The following is a 19,162-nucleotide window of genomic DNA, read 5'->3' as shown; positions in this document are numbered from 1 at the left end:
ATTGGGAATATGGGATGGCATTTTTGCAAGAGGTAGGGTGGGAAGAGGTGTAATCCAGGTAGCTGTGGGAGTCGGTGGGTTTGTAGATGATGTCAGTGTCAAGTCGGTCGTCACTGATGGAGATGGAGAGGTCCAGGAGGGGGAGGGAGGTGTCAGAGATGGTCCAGGTAAATTTAAGGTCAGGGTGGAATGTGTTGGTGAAGTTGATGAATTGCTCAACCTCCTCGCGGGAGCACGAGGTGGCGCCAATGCAGTCATCAATGTAGCGGAGGAAGAGGTGGGGAGTGGTGCTGGTGTACTCTATGCTACTCTATCCCCACCCTCACCCTCCTCTAGCTTATCTCTCCATGCTTCAGGCTCTCTGCCTTTATTCCTGATGAAGGGCTGTTGCCCGAAATGTCGATTTCGAAGCTTTTCGGACGCTGCCTGAATTGCTGTGCTCTTCCAGCACCACTGATCCAGAATCTGGTTTCCAGCATCTGCAGTCATTGTTTTTACCTCATACCAAAAGTTGTCTATCAATCTAATGTCCTTTAGGGAAGGAAATCTGCCATCCTTACCCGGTCTGGCCTGCATGTGACTCCAGACCACAGCAATGTGGTTGACACTCAACAGCCCTCTGGGCAATTAGAGATGGGTTTAAATGCTGGCCTAGCCAGAAATGCTCACATCCCATGAATGAATTTTAAAAAAAATTCAAGCCCTTGATCCTGGTGTTTCAGTTTGCCGGTTGAAGATTTCGCAACTTCCTTATTTTCGTTTACTTGTCATGTGTGCCCTGGACTCTGTCTTTCATGTTGAGTAGTGACTCTAAATTCCAAGCACCCATTGAAGCAGACAAGTCTAGTGAGTCAGCACCCTAGAGCCGGGGGTTGAGTGACACACTGCTGAAGACAGTCCATAGCAAACATTCTCTCTGCCAATTGAGTTTGGCTTATCACTCCTTTCTCTCATGTTGTGTTAATGCTCTGCACTCAAACTGAAATGCTTACTGGAGGGCACAAGCCTGGATTAAAATGATCAAGACTGTCTGCTACCCAAACATCAGGGTCTCTCTATCAATCTCACCGATTGAATCCAAAGTAATGTAAAGCACAATGCTTGGTATCAGGTTAATGGCAGGAATTCCTGGAAAGATATTTAGATATCAATCTGCCTTTGGACTCAACTTTACATTTTCTCAGGGTTTACTCTCTTAACTCCCAAACTGCTGTATGTTTGAAATAACCACACTTCAGGTTTAAAAACATGAGAGATCCACTTGTTTAATTCTTGTCGTGTTGCTTTCTACAAAATAATTGGTCTGGTCCTGTAAAATGGTACATGACTCTATAGTGCAGCCATGAATGTAGCCCTCTGCAACACTTACACCTAACATTAACTTCTAGCTAATTAGATTCTAACTCTATACAGATATATATATACACGTATATATATGCGTGTTTGTATGTTACAAATGAAGGTTAATGAGTATCCTGTTATGATTAGAAGCGAAACATGTGGAGGTGGGGAGGGAATTGGTTGGGATACTCATTGGGCAGATGGGAGAAGTATGTGGCCAGGTCTTATCATAAGCATGGGGATAGTAAGACATCATTTGTACTTTCACAATCCGGGTCAGGACCAAGAGTTTTGCCTTTTCCAGGAACTGATGCTTCTGAAATTGTCTTTCTAACTATTTACCTCTAAGCCTGATGTAACATTTTCCTGTGCACTCTTTTGGGTATTTATAGAGTGGAAAATGTGTCTCCTGTACCCCATTTGGTGTAGAGAGACCATCAGTGCTGGATCACTGAACCTGGGAGGCTTTACTAAATAAATCCATCACAGAAAACAGCACAGACAAAGTGTTCAAATAGAATACATAATTAAACTGAAAATCCTGCTATTGACAAATGTATGCCTTGCTTGAATTTTAAAATAAGCCGAACCTCAAAATAGTTCAGTTATCTTACTCTTAGTCCCCCAGTCACCCAGTTCACCACTTTCCTGATTTTGCAGTAAAGGAGAAAATGTATCCCGGGACAAAATGGTTCAATGGACTTCTTCTTGATTTCTCACCACTTCTCCCAGAGTTCTCCTTATATTGGTTAAACCATTAATTTGTTAAACCTATTTCTTCCTTTAAAAATTTTGAGATCTACGAACATAGAAACATATGAATGATGAGCAGTAGTCTGTTCAGCCCCCTAAACTTGTTCCACCATTTAATAAGATGCAATCAAATTTTAGCAAAATGACCAGAAGTGATTCTTACAGTGTAGATTATATTCCTGCTTCACTTTTCAGATAAATGAATAACTTTTATTGAAATTAATAAACCCTCTATTTTCTTTAACAGAGCAACAGGATTTGGATTCTTGAATGCCCTGTGTAAAGCAGCAACAGTACTTGGAAATCTCATTTTTGGCTCTTTGGTTGGCATTACCAAAGCAATCCCTATCCTGCTGGCATCCACTGTCCTCGTCTGCGGAGGCCTCATGGGACTCCGACTTCCTGATACAAGAAACCAGGTTCTCATGTGATTAGGTAAAACCACCTGATGGATTTTTAGTCGGCCAGTGGCAGTGATCAAGTGGGAGGTTTGAATTTTAAAGTCTGTAGTTTAAGACTGAAACAATGATTGTCACACACAAGTTTGTTACTTCTCCTGAAGACGCCTTCCTTTATCCTTGTGCTTTCTGAAACTTTGAAAATAATGTGATCAATGGGGCTGCAGTCTGCACATACACAATTGTTCGTGTGGCTGAGGGAGCATAAAGAAGGAATAGTTAATCAGTTCTGACAGAAGGTTTTTAATCTAGTGTGTGACCATTATCCAGTTTTATCCTCCCCTCTATAAATTCAAACCAGTGTAAAACTTTCAGTCAAAATAAATCAGCAAATGCATCAAGTCAGTAACGTTCTGAGGCAAGGCTCAAAGCAAACAATGACATGCCATTAACCCTACTGAGATGTTTGCAGGACCCAAATGTGTAATTATTCCATTTCTTTAATATTGACAAAATCAGTTTGTCCCATTTGTTAAAAAATCTAGCTTCAATGAACAATGTTTGATTTTGGTAGAATTGGAGAAGATTATATTGCAACGCAGAAATCAATTTCCAGCTGTAGCCCTTTTCTGTTTTTTTTTTGTATCATCTTAAAGCTTCACACAAACTCACCTTACAGTGATAGTGATGAATTAGATTAGTAAGGAATGTCCCACAAAAACAGAAACTAGCCCCTCTCATTTTCACTTCTATCCTTTGTCATATTTCCATTTCCAAATGTGTTTAATAACATGCTACAAAACAGCAAACACTTCAAGAAAGTCATTTCTTGTGTAAAGAGACTTGAAATGTTATAATAGGAAATATTATATATCATTAAAAATTTTAAACTGTAAATGCACTATAATGTCATTTTAACCAAGAATGTACAGAACCATTTAAGTAGTTGTTATTTTTACATTCTTTTATAACATTTCATGTGAAGAGAATATCTTACTTACTAAAATCAAGAATTTTTAAAAATCACTGGTTAAACATCAAAACCCTATAGAGAGTCCATTTGTTAATTTGAAACCTAAATGGCCTTTGACCCCATGTTTGCCTGCAAAATATGCATTGTGCCTATTGTAGTCTGATCTATATATAAATATTGTTTTCATTTCAATTGTAAATGTCAGAGTTGAACATTAATGTTATTATGATTTCAAGATTATCTGAATAGTTATTTATAGGAATTACTTCCAGGCTTGTTTTGATTCTTTGCATTTAACTGTTTTGTGTAGTTTTGCGATGAGTTGTCAAACTCGGGCTCAGAATTTCATTGGAGCTGCTCCTGTTCTGCTGTAGTAATTAGTAATTGTGGCAGAAAGCACAGGAGCCAGACAGTAAAGCAAAGGAGATTCCAAACCATAGTTTAGATTTCCCAAACAAAACCTTCCATTCACTATTAGTAAAAACTATACAGCTGGTGATTGGGTTGAACTTCCTCCTATTATATCATGTCATGGCATAGTTTTCCCTGCCCAACAGTTTTACCAAAAATAGATGTGAAGATAAAGCATTGTTGCTTTTCTACTAAAATTAGCGAGTGGAGGATAATTTGTAACATAATATTGACAGTGTCTTAATAGACTGTACTTTTTAAACAGTCTGGGGAGGAGGTAACTTTCCTACTGTTAATTATTTTGCCCTTTAATACAACAACAAACAACTTTTAGCAAAGTAAAAACATCCCAGAGCACTAAGTTATTAAGTAAGAACAATAGAAGTTAATGCATTTTAGAACTAATTTGCCCGAATTTTAATCTTTAACAAGATATCAAACACTAGATCATCTGCTCCTCATAAACCACTTCTCTCCTTCCACCAATTCTGTTTCTCAGTGATGTTAACAGAATGAAAATATCGGCTGCGTTATATTATGGGTGGTAAAACTAAAAACACACATTTACCTCCCCACTAAAAACACCCACTTAACTCCCCAGCCATTAACCCAGTTCCTTTGTTAAATCCAAAAATGCAAGATGATTATTGATAAATTGGTACTGTAAATTACCAGCAGAAATTTGGTGGTTGTATTCTCATTTGAAGGATGAATAAAAATTCCCAAGAGGATTAGCAACTATGGCAATTGATTAACAGAATATCCCAGAAATGCAGAGCTTAACCAGATTTTTAAGTATGCTAATTCCTTAGCTAAAGTCTTATAGGTATTTTGTAGATTAATTTACTATGATGCTTCTCTTTCTATTGATCTCCTCTGTAACATGTTAAGCTGTTCAGATGCGCATTGAGCTTGGATCTATTATGGATTTTGGGCTGGTCTACCTATTACTTATACTCCTATGCAACATTTGTTTAAGTCTGACCTCCAGTGGGCAATATAAATACAGCATCAATTGCTTTAAAATGAAGTGAGTTCACCTCAAGATCAATTTGGAGCCATGACCATGCAATGTTTTGGTGAATTCACTGTCAGGTTAACAGCCTTTGTAACATTCCCTCCAGTTATCAGCCATTAGTTATCCTTGAGGTGATCAGGAATTCTTTAGAAAATAGGAAAATTCAAGCATATCAAATTTAACTTGTTGGCGTCTGTTAACCCCCAATACACTTGTTATAATATTCAGAGTCATTTCAAACATCCTTAATATTTTCTGCTTAACATTTGTTTCTGGGAAGTCATTCCTCTACCATAATGGAATCTGGAATAATCCTGTTCTTTCCTGATCAAGTTGTGTATTCTTAAACACTGTATACTGGAAACTTAAAGATCAAGTTCAGCCTAATCCTTCAATGAACCAAAATGTGTTAAACCTGTGTACAGCAAAAAAGTGACCCACGAGATCACAGAACATTCATGGAGATGCTTGCTGACCCTTTCAGTTCAGATCAGGCAGCTCCTTTAAATGTACCATTGAAATTCACATTCTGATCTCCATGTGAATGATTGTCAAGATGTTCATTCTAAATATTCCAATTAAACAAAGGGAGTTTTGTTCTTTCATTGCCAGATTTAAGTACTATAGGATATGGAAATGCATAAAGATTAACCTAATTGGCATTAGTTTGCAATGTATAATGATTATCTGCTTCTATGTAAAAATTAGAATTTTCTTTTGTCTGTATCTTCCTCATGTCTTGATGTTTTAGGTATGCATATGTGTTGTAGATCTAGTATATAATTCTAATTGCAATTGTTGCTCTGCATTTGTGAATTTACATCTATCTCTGCCAGGGCCATCGCCAGAATTTAGTAAGCCAGGGAGACAAAGCTCTTTACAAAGTCTATAGCTTAATACAATAATGCTGAAATTTGTAGTATACTGTTGTATACAAGTTAATAAAACTGTGTACAATCTGTTCAAATAACAAATTCTAAAATGTGACACATAACAGAAGATAAAAGCCAATAGCTACCAAATACCCAGTAGAACAAACTATTCACAAAGTATATATAGCTCTTTAGATTCTTATAATTTAAATCCAATATTATCTTATAGGATAAATGGAAAATCCTATAGGAGTTCTTGGTAATGCCTATGCAGGCTTTATGCCAAAACTTTTGTATGTAGATAGATCCATGCAACTGTCCCTTTAGTCTTCTTAGGACATTTTCTACAAATGTAATTAAAATAGAAAAATAAATGTCTGTAGGCTTAGCAAGAGCTAATTTGTGAATCAGAATTCCACTGTTACTGATCGTATGTTTGTTGTAAGTATTTCAGCACAGTCACTTTACATGCTTCAAAACATAGAAAATTGGTGCAAAATTTCTTGTGGAGCACGAGGGCAACACTTTGTAGACATCTGCTGATAAGAATGGACAGTAACTTTTGTACATTTTGTGTCTATAAACTATTTAGTAGAAAAGGAATCTAACTTATTACAACTATATGCATAGACAAAAAAGCAGACTGGATCTTCGATCTTCTCTGGAAATCATGAGATGCATTAATCACCATGTGTCATAAATCATAAAGTTGTTGATAACTGATGAATAGTAGAGTTCCTGTTAGTTTTGCTGTTGTAGAGTTTAGGATTCAGATCAAATTTCTAATTTCTAAGCAGACTTATTTATTCAGAGTGTGATGAAGCCTGATTAAAACTTATGTTTGACAATGAAAAAGGTATCACTTCCCATCGAATCAATAAAATATTGATGATATTAACAATACACATATGTAGACTTAAAGTGCATGCCCTGTGTCTTGTAATGTAACCTTGCTCTGGATGACACTCTAAACCCATTGCACCTGCTGAATATTTGCATAATAATTATATAAGAGTTCAAATTGTAATCTGCGATGTTTTCAAAAATAGCCTATATTTTCCAAATTCTCTATTTCAGCTCCCACTTATCATTCACAACATTGCATTCCTGTGTATTTAATATAGTGTTTATGATAGTACATGATACATTTCACTGATCATTGCTGGTAAATTGCTTGACTTAGTAAAACAGCAGAAATACTGCAGATGCTGAAAATCAGAACTGAAAAAAAAATTAAAAATGCTGGAAGTACTTAGTAAGTCAGGCAGCCTCTTCGGAGAAGGAAACAGAGTTAACATTTCATCAGAATTGATATTTATTAAATTGGTTTTAGAATCAACTGCTGTCTGAATTGTCCTACGTGTATTAATTATTCAGGTTATAAAATATTTTTCCATATTTTTGTGGAACAGTGCTGCATGTAGATTTTTTTAAACAGTGATTAACATTTATATTCATACTTCAGTCTTCCCTCCCCTTTGTAAAACTAATCCAAAATTATGACTATAAGTTCAGAACTCTTTTTTTTAAAACTTGTATCATCCTCCTAACACCTGCCAAAACACAATCTTTTGAGACATCCTTATTCTTTAAGAGGGTTTTAACAACCAAATCTTTGGGCTTTATTACAAATGATTGAGATCAACATTTTCATAAAATATAACAACCTGAAGCAAACGTAGTCCATGATTAGCTTGCCCCATTTTTGTAACTTCTAGTCAGAACCTTCATCTCCCATCATGATTGAAATCACAAGCTCATCAAGACAGAAAATTGGAACCTAATTACATTAAATCAGAACCCTCAAGAGATTTCCTTCAGTTTGGATTTTGGGCTTGAAAAAAGTATTAACAAGACCTGGATTATCATGGAACCAACTACCTTGGCCTCTCATTGTTTCTTGATAAAAGCTAATTACGATTTCCTTCCTGAAATTGCAAGATCAAGTTTACAATAATTGATAAACCTTTACTCCGGTTTTGTTTCAGTGATTTTAAAAGAATGCATTTTTTGAATTCCATTTTCAGATATTCACTTGATCGTGTTCATTCTATTGATCTGGCCAGGATTTAGATCGAGCAATAGGGAATGTCCTCCTTCAGATGCAGAAACAGTGGAAGCCCCACATACCTGAAGTGAGGGAAGTCCACAGCAATTTAATGGTCCTCAGCCCCATAGCTTACCAATATCAGGTCTTGCACATGGTCATGCACCCCTGTCAGGTGAAAATTCCAAACCTCTATTTCCATCCAAGAGCTGCTGGTTATCAGAACCTGGCAAATCTCCCACTGTCAGGAGCAGGGCAGCTACTGACACTGCTCAGAGGATCACCTCTGGAGCCCTTGCTACAAGTGAGTGGGACAGGTTGGGAGTCACTGGCAAGTGTCAATAGAAAGAAGGAGGGGTCTTTAGGTGGTTTTCAGCTAACCCTACTGATGCTCAAACCTGAAATAATGGGGCTGGGTGACATTGGAAAGCACTGAAGGGCCATGCAAATCCAGTTAAAGATAGTCTCCAAATGAACCTGTTCAGAGATGTTATTACACACCTCTGGAACAGGTGGGACTTGAACCTGGGTCTCCTGGCTCAGAGGTAGGGACACTACCACTGCAGCACAAGAGCCCTCAAGTCTAGTTACATCCCTGAGCCACACATAAGTTCCAATAGGAACATGGGATAATCAGTGTCACGTGGCTCATTAATGAGCCTAATTGACATCCAGCCATGGTCAGAGAGGATTCCTACACTGCATCCATATTATTGTGGAACAGTGCTGCATGTAGATTTTTTTAAACAGTGATTAACATTTATATTCATACTTCAGTCTTCCCTCCCCTTTGTAAAACTAATCCAAAATTATGACTGGAACCAGTTTTCTCGATAATGAGATCTCAGTGCAGGTCTCCCCCATCAGATTCCCCTGGCCCTCTCTCCATGTATGTGCTCCAGCAGAGTTAATGCAGGTTTGGATTGGGTGTGACTTAAAATGACGGAGGCCTTTCTTCTGGCCCAAACCCACCGCCAACCAACCCATTTCCAGTTTTCACTAAGCCTGCCTGATAATTCCAATCCAAGGAGATGGTTTGGAATTATATTTTAGCAGGACTGCAAGGGTTTAAACTTTCACTGCTTTCAGCTGGTGTTCCTAACGATCTGGAAAGCTGACAGGGTTCCTCCAGGTAAGGTCTTGGCAGTTTCAGAAAGTGTGTTCACATTTACAATCTGGATCCAGGTGCCTACCTGAGAACCTTCACATTCAAGGGCCATGCCAACAGCCTTCACCCAGGCCTCCAACCACCCAGCCCTACCACACTACCAAGCCCTGATTTCCTGACCCACATCCCCTCCAAGGTCCCCAACAGACCTGTTGACACCTTCACTGTGATGTCTTCAACCAAGAATTCCAACCCTGCAGCTCTGAGGACCTGATCTCCCACCCCTGAGATTGGCAGCATATCCACCCTTCCCTCTCAAAATTGTCCCGCTTCCATTGCAACCCACTCTTCCGCCTTAGGTCTTTGGTCTGGTTACCTTCCCACCCTGGTTCCTGGCACAGACTAAGCTGCTGCTGTGACTATCAATAACCATCTCCTCACCCAACTGAAGGCCTGGTTGTCCATCAGGCTAAGCCTCTAGTTGAGGAACCAATTACTACCACCACTATCGTGCATTCAGAGTTAAAACTTCATTGCATGTGTGAACAGAATTCTAAATTGTGGCTTCTCCTTCCAATGTTAGCTCAGCTAGCTGGATGACTGATTTGTAATGCAAATTGATGACAATAGTGTGGGTCCAATTTCCACATGAGATAAACACAAAGGTCCTCCTTCACAACCTTTTCCCTTGCCTGAGGCGTGGTGACCCTCATGTTAAAGCACCACCAGTTATCTCTCTTTCTAATAAGAGAGCAGGCCTTTGATTTTATAAAAGTGTGGTGAATTTACCTGACCTTTTATAACTAGCCAGCTCCCTCTGAATCAGCTGAGTAAACATTCTACCCTATGTATTTCTTCCATCTAATTATTATCTTTATTTACGCAAGAATATGCAGGGAAAGCCATCAGAGTTATATGAACTCGATCAAGAATAATTCTTTCAGGACAAAAACACCAGAATATCCATTAAAATTAAGTTTCTGTCAATTAATTTGTAGCTTGTATGGCAACTTAGAGACTGAGTTGGGTTTGCCTCTCGCCATATCTGCCCTGCGAGATTTAGATTTTTTTAAGCTTGACTATCGGATTAATGATTACTGCATGATCCATGTTGGGTGAAGTTCTTACATGCGTAATACTTGAGCATTTTTTCTACACACGTACCACTAAATGGAAACAGGCCATGATATTTGATTTACTTAATCAGTTTTGAAAACAGAACATATAGATGATGAAGGGATTTATGGCTATAATACAGACTCATTTAATTTGTACTACATATGACTCCTATCCTTAGTATTGGCGATTGCCCTGACATATAAGTCTACATGCTTCTTCATGAAAGTTTTGGAAAATAAGTAACACCCACAACTACCTACTCTGTGTGCTTGCTATTGTATGTCAGTCAATTGTGTAGAAGTCCTGACTTTTTTTTTCCTGTTAAATTGTCCAAAACTGGGATGCATTTTGCTAGTATGCTGCAACCAATGGGATTTCTGTACACTGGAACTACAATGTGTTTGGCATAAAACTCTTGAAGCTGTGTCTATATTCATGAAAGGGCATGTCAAATGTACAGTCTAAATTAAAAATGTGGGTTTGTGAATAAAAAAATTGCCAAATAACTAATTGCTGTAATGAATGAGATGATGTAATGTGAGCCACGTGAAAGCGAGAGCATTTTTGCTCTATGGTATTAAAATAAATAAAACAGCAATGTTCTCATTAGAAATAACCTGCATCTGAGCTTTCATTAATGGTAATGTTCATTAACTGAATAGTGATTGAAAGCTAAAAGATCTCATATTTTTTAAAAACAAATCTGAGATTGAATTGGCTGTAATTTCAAGCAAAACCATAAATATTGTTCCAGACAAAGGGGAACAGGCGAATTAAAGTGTTCTTACTCTTCTCTTCTGGCCATACTTGTTTTCTTACTTTCTTTTCCCTTTTAAAAATCTTATCTTGGAAGTTCTTTCTTTCAAATGACTTATAGAAAATTCCATGGGGTAAAAACAAAGTCGGATTTTGGAATGCATTTAAAACTTGGATGAATGGTCTGCAACACACATATTTGTACAAATGTTACTAAAGAAGGAGAAACACAGAAAAAGACTAGAAATTACAAACTGCGAATTACTTAAGCACGAAGTTCACATGCATTAGTGTCTAATACGTAAATGTGCAGGTAAGTTCTTTTCAGTTGGCTGGGCAGAGAAGTCCCTTTTATGAGGGCTCAGATGTGATTGGATTGAGTCAATTGTGTTAAAACACTTCAAAACTGGGAATTGCAGATAAAACTAGGATTCTTTCTCGAGCTTTCTGGAATTAAATGTGGAGATCAGAGTTGAAGACTGGTGCTGGAAAAGCACAGCCAGTCAGGCAGCACCCGAGGAGCAGGAGAGTCGACATTTTGGGCATAAGGACTGATGAAGAGCTTATACCCAAAACATTGACTCTCCTACTCATCAGACGCTGCCTGACTGGCTGTGCCTTTCCAGCACCACACTATTCGACTCTGATGTCCAGCATCTGCAATCCTCACCTTCTCCTAGTTAAATGTGGAGCTGCTTTGCTATTTCCTCCTCTGATCTTAGAAGCAGATTGAGGAGAGAAGTCAAACCTGTATAATTGAAACTGTTCAAAGCCTTGCAGTTCCAATCACATGACTGGGGTTTCAGCTTGAATCACCTTAGTTGACCACATTGCTTTGATGACACCTCATCCACACCCTCTGTGCACTGTAGAAAATAACTGGCTTGTTAGTACCATTTTTAACAAAAGAGGAGCTTCAGTATTCTTCTTCCAAACCATTCCAGGCTGGGGTAGATACATTATTATGCAGCATGTCTGGAATGTACATACAAATAGGAGGTATAATATTCCAAGAAGAACATTAATTAGCTCTATTCGGTGGAAGGCTTTGGAAACCAAACTGGCATTTGAATCCAGCAAGAATGTATTCTAAAATGTTGTAAACGAGAGAATGGAGTTTTAAGAAAAGGTTTAGGATTTCTTGTGCTTTCTGAGCCTGCCAATTTCTTCTCATAGAGCATCAATCAAGCATCCACCCACATGGGACTTTTACCTCTGGGATAAGATTCTGTCAAGTCTCTGGAATAAATATCTATTCAGATTCATATATGTTCCAGATTAGATTTATTCTAATAATATATTAGGCTCAAATTGAGCCAATGTGCTATGATTTCAGTTTTGAAAACTTCATATATTTTGATTATGCAGTATTTCCTGTGCTCTGTAATAAATTGTTTTTTAACTTTTACATGGAGTTCCTAGTGTAGGATTGGCTATTACAGATAAAGAAAGGATATCAGCCTACACTTAATTAGGCTTAGAGATCACTGTTGTATTACAAAACTGAAAGTATGACACTAAAATATATTTTAAAGAATAAACACAATTAGGAACTGGACAGAAAACTGTAGGTTGTATTATAAGATAAAAGGTCCTCATGAATAAGCCTTTGTTTTTCACCTTTCTCTGGATTTGTAATACATTCAAGGTGGTTGTTAGGGGTGGGGGATGCAATTAGCTCAGTTGGCTTACGAGGCAGAATAACACAAACAGCATTGTTTCAGTTCCTGCATCAGCTGAAGTTACCAAGAAGAACTTTCTTTCTCAACCTCTTCCTGATCTGAGGCATGGTGACCTTCAGGTTAAACAACCACGAGTCGTTTTTCTCTAACAAGGGGTCTATGATCATCTAGGAATATGGTGACTTTATCTTTGCCTTGTACGTTCGAACGGACAAATTGTCCAAAAGCTAAGAAAGAGAATTCTGGTAATATATTTTAATTCCTTCCTTTATGGTTTGGATATTTTCCTTCAAATTGGCTTAGTTTGAGAATGTACAATTTATGCTTACTTTAATATTCAGGCCTTCATTAACTTTGATTAAATCAATTCTAAAAGTCATTCTTCCATTTTAACATTCAGCAGTTGCAGTCTTTCCCAATATAAGATTCAAATGCTATATTACAAGAAGATCTCATGTTTCTAATAATCAATTATGTTTGATGGACAAGACTTTAGCTAGATTAACGCTATTGTAACTAATGATGCTGTCACGTTCCCTCCTGAGACACAGATCTTACGAGGAATAAATCCAGCAATTCAAATATTAAAATGCGTCCTAATTGAGAACTCCTTTCTGAAGGATCAGTCAGCTGCTTTTCTGATCCCATGTCACCAGTAGGAGGTCAGAGTCCATTTTGCCATTAAAAGGCAGGCTGAGCAATAAACTTGAATGATAACATTAGCATGATAAGATGCCATGAAGTTGCAACAGCAAGAGCTCTACATTTTGTATTAAAAACTTTTTTGCTGAGGAAAGGGGAAAAATGATGTAAAACTCCCATCTCTGATCATTATCTAATAATTTCTGTTTAAGAAGCAGAATACTTTGGAAATGTGAAATAAAAAAAACTGAAACTGCTGGAAATACATAACAAGCCTGGCAGCATCTGTGGAGAGAGATAAAGTGTTAACATTTCAGGTCCTGACCACTCAGCAGAATGGAAGAAGTTAGTAATGTTAAAGCTTTTGTGTAGGTGAACTGGGGGTAAGGGAAAAAGGATTGGCCAGAAGTCAGGAAATATTAACTGACAAAAAAGTTGGTGGTGCAAAGCCAAAGGAAATGATAATGGGATAAGTACCAAAAGATGGGTCCAGAGGTGGTTTGACTGGCAGAATAATGTACAATTGCCTAATGAAAGTGAAAGCAAGAATATCTAGGATCGACACGTACGAAGATAAAGAAACAAAATGGGGGAGCAAAGATTATGATCTGAAATTCTGTTTAGACTGGATGACTTCAAAGTACCTATTTGAAAGATGAGACATTGTTCCTTGACCTTGTATTGGTTTTATTGAAACAATACAGCAGGGCAAGGACAAAGATGTCAGTCCATTAAAATGGAGGTGCTGCAAAAAGTACTCACTCAATCTTTATTTGATCTCCTCAGTACTGAGGATATCACATTGTGAGCACAGAATACAGTATATCACTTGATTGTACAAAACTTAAAAAAAAGATGATGAGAGGGACATGTCACCAAAGCTTTTCATCTTGCACTCATCAGGACAAATGTAATTATGCTAAAATTCAATGATCACAAAAATGTTTTTTTTTCCTATAAAAGCGAGCAGGAGAAGAACCCGAGGCACTACAGACGTAGTGCCTCCCACCCGCCCTCCTCCTCTAACCTAAATAATAAGACCTGTTGTGGTAAGTAGGTAAGTGCTGCATTTTGCTTGTTGTATTCTTTAGACCCAGTTTTTTTTTATATAAAAGGTTACTTTCAGAGGGATGGCAGTGAAGGCAGTGCAATGTTCCTCTTGCAACACGTTTGAGGTGAGGGATGCCATGGATGTCCCTGCTATTATCTTTAATTAGGATTCCCTCATGCCTTCGTTTTGATTTGGCGAGATGGGTTGGGATGGAGTTGGGCTAATTATGTTTGCAGTAGAAAGTCAGAGATCGGAGTCAAGAGTGTGGTGCTGGAAAAGCACAGCAGGTCAGGCAGCATCCGAGAAGCAGGCGAATCGACATTTCGGGCATAAGCCCTTCATCAGCAATGCTTTTCTAATCATATCTGCAGCCAGGCCTTAGTCGGCAAAAAGGGCAAGAAGATGACCAGGCCAGCAGACTAGAATTCCCTTTTTTAATGATGAATGTCAGGCACTCAAACCCTCACTCTTCAAACCCACCCATGACCTCCCATTGAACCTTATGCTGCTATCCCCCTGTATCCTCTGCCATGCACGTCATACCCCCTCAGATTCTCATCCCCAGCCATATCCCTTCATATTTTCCATGGCACTTCACATCTCTTTATTCCATTTTCACTTCTGGATCCCATTTATGCACAGACCTTCCATCGTCCCCATATATTCTCCATAGTCCTTCACACAGTGCCAACTATGGATAGACCTCAGGATGTCTTCAAAACAGGCATTGAGAAAGTTATAGTTTAGTTTCACTCAAGCACAGTATACTGAAAAATAATCCTTTCAAAATTAAAATGAAATCCCCACAATCAATTGTTAACATCAACACCAAAGACAGCTGATCCCTTAATAATCTCTTAAAACCGTCAATCAAAGTAATTATTCCCTCCTGAAATACATGAATCCTGACCTTTTGAAACACAGACAAGCTTTCATAATGAGCTAAACTACAGTAACAAATGCTGTGAAACAATTAATTGGGTCTGTTGAAACTGAAATAAACCAGGGAGTAGTTTTACTTTTAATTTGGTCAGATGACCTGTCAATCAAATTGTTCCAGTGCATATTGGAAGGACTTTCTTCTCTATCTATGACAGTAACTGAAAGCTTTTATCCCAGTTTAAAAAGAGTTAGATGATTTAAATCACTTCAAATTAATACACTAGGCATTCTAATAAATACAGCAAATAACTGAGTAATATTCAAAGAACTTTTTTTTGATATTGCAAAGTGCCAGTGAAAGAATTTCAGGATCAGGTGACAGGTTTACTTTAGGTTCCCCGCTTGGAACTGGGATTGCCTGATCATCCCTTGGTGAAGTTGTGTACCATGTCTATTTATTGAAAGGATTCAATAAATTTAGAATTGGAATTAGAATTTATTGTCACTAAGACTCAAGTACAAGGATACAGGAGTACAGTAAAAACTGTACAAGGTCACCATTCCTAACGCCATCTCAGATACAAAGATACCTAGGTATAAAATCTCAAAAACAATGTAGAAGAAAAAAGTTAGAAGTGCAACACTAAAGTCCTTCTTAGCCACGCCGGGCTTCTAATCCCCACAAGGACTTAATGTTCCCTGCTCTCTGTCATTGTGCCCCATGCTGGCTCAATGTCTCCACAGAAGGTACATTGAATAAAGTAAGAAAAAAAGTGATGCGAAGGAAGAAAGAACGTAAAAGCATATGATTAGCAGTGGGCAGGAGCCCTCACACTGTGCTGCTACTCCGCTGCCATCTTGGAGACCTTTAAGGGAAGGTACACACTATGTGGGGGGGCCTGACAGCATTATGTGGACTGGTATCTGGGCAGGGGTGGCCCTGTTGAAAGGACCTCCTGCCTCTAGTCTCTTCAACCTTTCCCCCACCTGGTGTCCTCACCAATACCTGGACTCATCCACACTGCTTTGAATGGTGAGATCGCTTGTAGACCCAGCCATGGCTATCCCTCTAAGCTTGCCCTGTGGGCACTACAGAGCTGCCAACCAATCAGATTGGTTAGCGACTCTCCAAAATGGCATTCCCTCTAGAGATAGGGGTGAAATCTCACCTTGAGGCAATCAATGTGGCTCCTGGCATTGAAGTGCCTTGGTGCAGAATTGTGCAGTGTCTGCCCTGACCTCCTGACCTTTTAACCAGTGAGGATAAGGGTCTGTGATGCCCTGTAAAATTCAGCCCCACATTTCAACAGTACCTATTGAAAAGGAATACAAATGAATGGCAGGTTCTTTTATTTTGCTGAGTTATGCACTCACTGAACTCACTGGAATTTTCCTTAAAGGCAGATTCTGAAGTGATACAATTTGATTATATTCATAGTTTGTTCACAGGGAATGTGGCCAGACAATGTAAGTCAATTATTATTCTGTTTGGATTTCAGTACAGTTGAGACCTGATAACTTCAATCCAATTTTGCATGTTGCATGATATATGAAGTGGACCATTATGGAAAAGATATCCTTTCACACCACACTTCACCAGCAAAGCTCTCTACATTTAGGATTGTTTTATCAACATATACCAGTCTATGTAAGTAACCAGTCTATAAAAGAGTTAAGGACCAGTAACAGGGGTCTTGTGATAGTGTCCCTACCACTGAACCAGGAGGCTGGGGTTCAAGTACCACGTGCTTCAGGGATGTGTGGTAACATTCATCTCGAGGGAGATTGCTTAGAAAAATATCTAGAAGTCCAAAGAATGCCCCAAACTGAGTAGGACAAAATGCAAAAATAAAGCAACACAAACAAACTAAAATGCTTACACAAATATTAAGGAAAAGTAGAAATCCAGTATACCCTGAGATTTATGACAAGCATTTAAAATGTAAATCAGAAACTCAGCAGGCCTGGCAGTGCCTGTGGAGATGGAAACAGCTAACAGTTCAACTCCAGGATTACTCTTCTTTGGGACTGTTGCTTCACACCATGCTGGGTTTCTCCAGCATTTTCTGTTTTGATTTCAGATCGCCACATCAGCAGTATTTAGCTTCAGTTAGGATTTTGAGCCCGTTTTGAGGCTGTTCAATATTGATCCTAGATAGCGATAATGAGGAACCTACTGGTGTGAACAATTTGATGCTGTCTGTTAGCTCATTTGTTGATCATAGTTACTTTACTATCTCATTATCCAAATTACATCTTTAATAATAATGACAAACCATCCAAAACAACAAGTATATGTTGAGGAATCGATCTGAAGTACAGAGATCCTAGGTTGTGGAAGAGACTAATGGATAATAAGGAAATTGCAGAGTTGCAGTTTTCACTTTTTTGTATGTGTTCATGGATGTGGCAAGGCCAGCACTTACTGCCCATCCCTTCTTTTCATGGAGAAGGTGGTAGTGAGCTGTCTTCTTTAATGCTGCAGTCCATGGGTGTGCATGTTAAGAAAGTAGCTTCCAGAATTTGATCCAACAACCGTAAAGGATTGGCAATATAATTCCAAATCAGCATGGTGTGTGACTTAGACAGGAACTTGCAGGTTCCCATGTATCTGCTGTCTTTATCCTTCCAGGTGGCAGTGATCACAGTTTGGAAGGTTTTGTTAGCGGATTCCTAATGAGTTACTGCAGTGCATCTTGTAGATGGTACAAACTGCTACTGTATGTTGGTGGTGAAGGGAGTGAATGTTGAAGGTGGTGGATGGGGTGCCAATCATGCAGGCTGCTCTGTCCTGGATGATATTGAGCTCTTTGAGTTTTATTTGAGCTGCACTCATTGTCAAGTGAAGAGTATTCCATCACTCTTATAACTTAGAGATAAATGAAGACTTTGTGCCATTTTTATAGAGGTGTAAGTGTGTAAAGTACCAGTGATACAAGGGAACCTAAAAATAATTCAAAAGAATAAATTTTGTGGATGTAATACAAATTTAGAAATAAATAATTGAAAAAATAATGCAACTTAGTTGGACAATCTCCAGAACTTGATGGTTTCCAGCCCAAAGTATTAAAAGAAACTGGGGACAAAATTATAGATGTTCTGGTCACACATTTTGAAAACTCTAGATCGGGGCTTTCTAAAAATGGTCTCCAAGGTAACAATCATCACCATGGATATCTGACTGAGTTATAGCAGCTGGCTGCCCAATCTAATTTACAGGCCCCCACTTTCACAGGCCTCCCAACTCATCCCACTCTCCCTGAGGATTGGCAGCAATTTTTAATCCTTAAAATGGGGTCACAGCAGGGACAAGTTTGAGGTGCACTGCTCTGCATTAAGGGATGATGCCATTAGATTGGAAATTGCAAATGTTACTCTATGAAATAAATATAGACAAATTAAGGGAGTGGGTAAAAAAAAAAAGCAGCAGATGTCATTCAATATGAGGAATGGTGAGGTCATCCACGTCAAACTGAGAAAGACAAGTCAGAATATTTTGTGAATGGTGGGAGTCATGGGGCTGGAAATTATGGAGCAAAAGGTGTTCCCCTGGAAAAAACATTGGCAGCCAGTCCACTGGACAGTTTGAAGCTGGCTTCATAGCCATAACGCGCTGTAGCGGGCTATGCCAGCTGCTCACTGGGATGAAGTCTCACCTTCAGGAATCACAGGTCACTTGACTCAACAGCTCCAACAGCAGCACCAGAGCTCCATAGTGGATACTATTAGGATTGCAGGCAAGTCCAGGAATAAAGGCCCCATGGATTCTACAGGAAAATAGGTTCTAAGGCTGAGCAGGGGTTATATTTAGGGGGTAGGAAGAGGGGTTGAATATGTCTTTCAAACTATGAGTGATTAGGAAGGATGGTTTCTTGTCAGGATGTGTCCCAAAGGTCAAGTGTCATCATTTAATGACATCACCCTCTCCTTCCTTGTTTCATAACTGGTCTGAGAGGGTGGCAGGACGAGGCCAACTTGTCATCCTTCAGGGGCATCCTTCTCTTCAGTACCATCTCCCTCTGCCTGAGGCCATTACAGGGCATCACCTGACCTTGCTGGCACTAGGCCTCATGCCCTCCGACCCCACGTTGGCCAGTCAGTTGTGATTC

The 19,162-nt window shown here is 38.8% G+C and overlaps 1 protein-coding gene across 5 annotated transcripts in view; it reads left to right on the top strand.

Annotated features, from left to right (window-relative positions):
• Nucleotides 1-7,105, top strand: part of sv2ca (synaptic vesicle glycoprotein 2Ca) — a 202,613-nt gene extending 195,508 nt beyond the window's left edge. For all 5 annotated transcript variants that reach the window (XM_043707301.1, XM_043707291.1, XM_043707310.1 and 2 more), the window contains one exon: nucleotides 2,342-7,105. In XM_043707301.1, the coding sequence (XP_043563236.1) occupies nucleotides 2,342-2,525 (184 nt within the window). In that variant the 3' untranslated portion in view covers nucleotides 2,526-7,105. The remainder of the gene's footprint in view (nucleotides 1-2,341) is intronic.
• The last annotated feature ends 12,057 nt before the right edge of the window (nucleotides 7,106-19,162 follow it).

This window comes from Chiloscyllium plagiosum, chromosome 2 (genome assembly GCF_004010195.1).
Source record: "Chiloscyllium plagiosum isolate BGI_BamShark_2017 chromosome 2, ASM401019v2, whole genome shotgun sequence".
Lineage (NCBI taxonomy): Eukaryota > Metazoa > Chordata > Chondrichthyes > Orectolobiformes > Hemiscylliidae > Chiloscyllium > Chiloscyllium plagiosum.
This window is presented reverse-complemented; position numbering and strand designations above follow the sequence as displayed.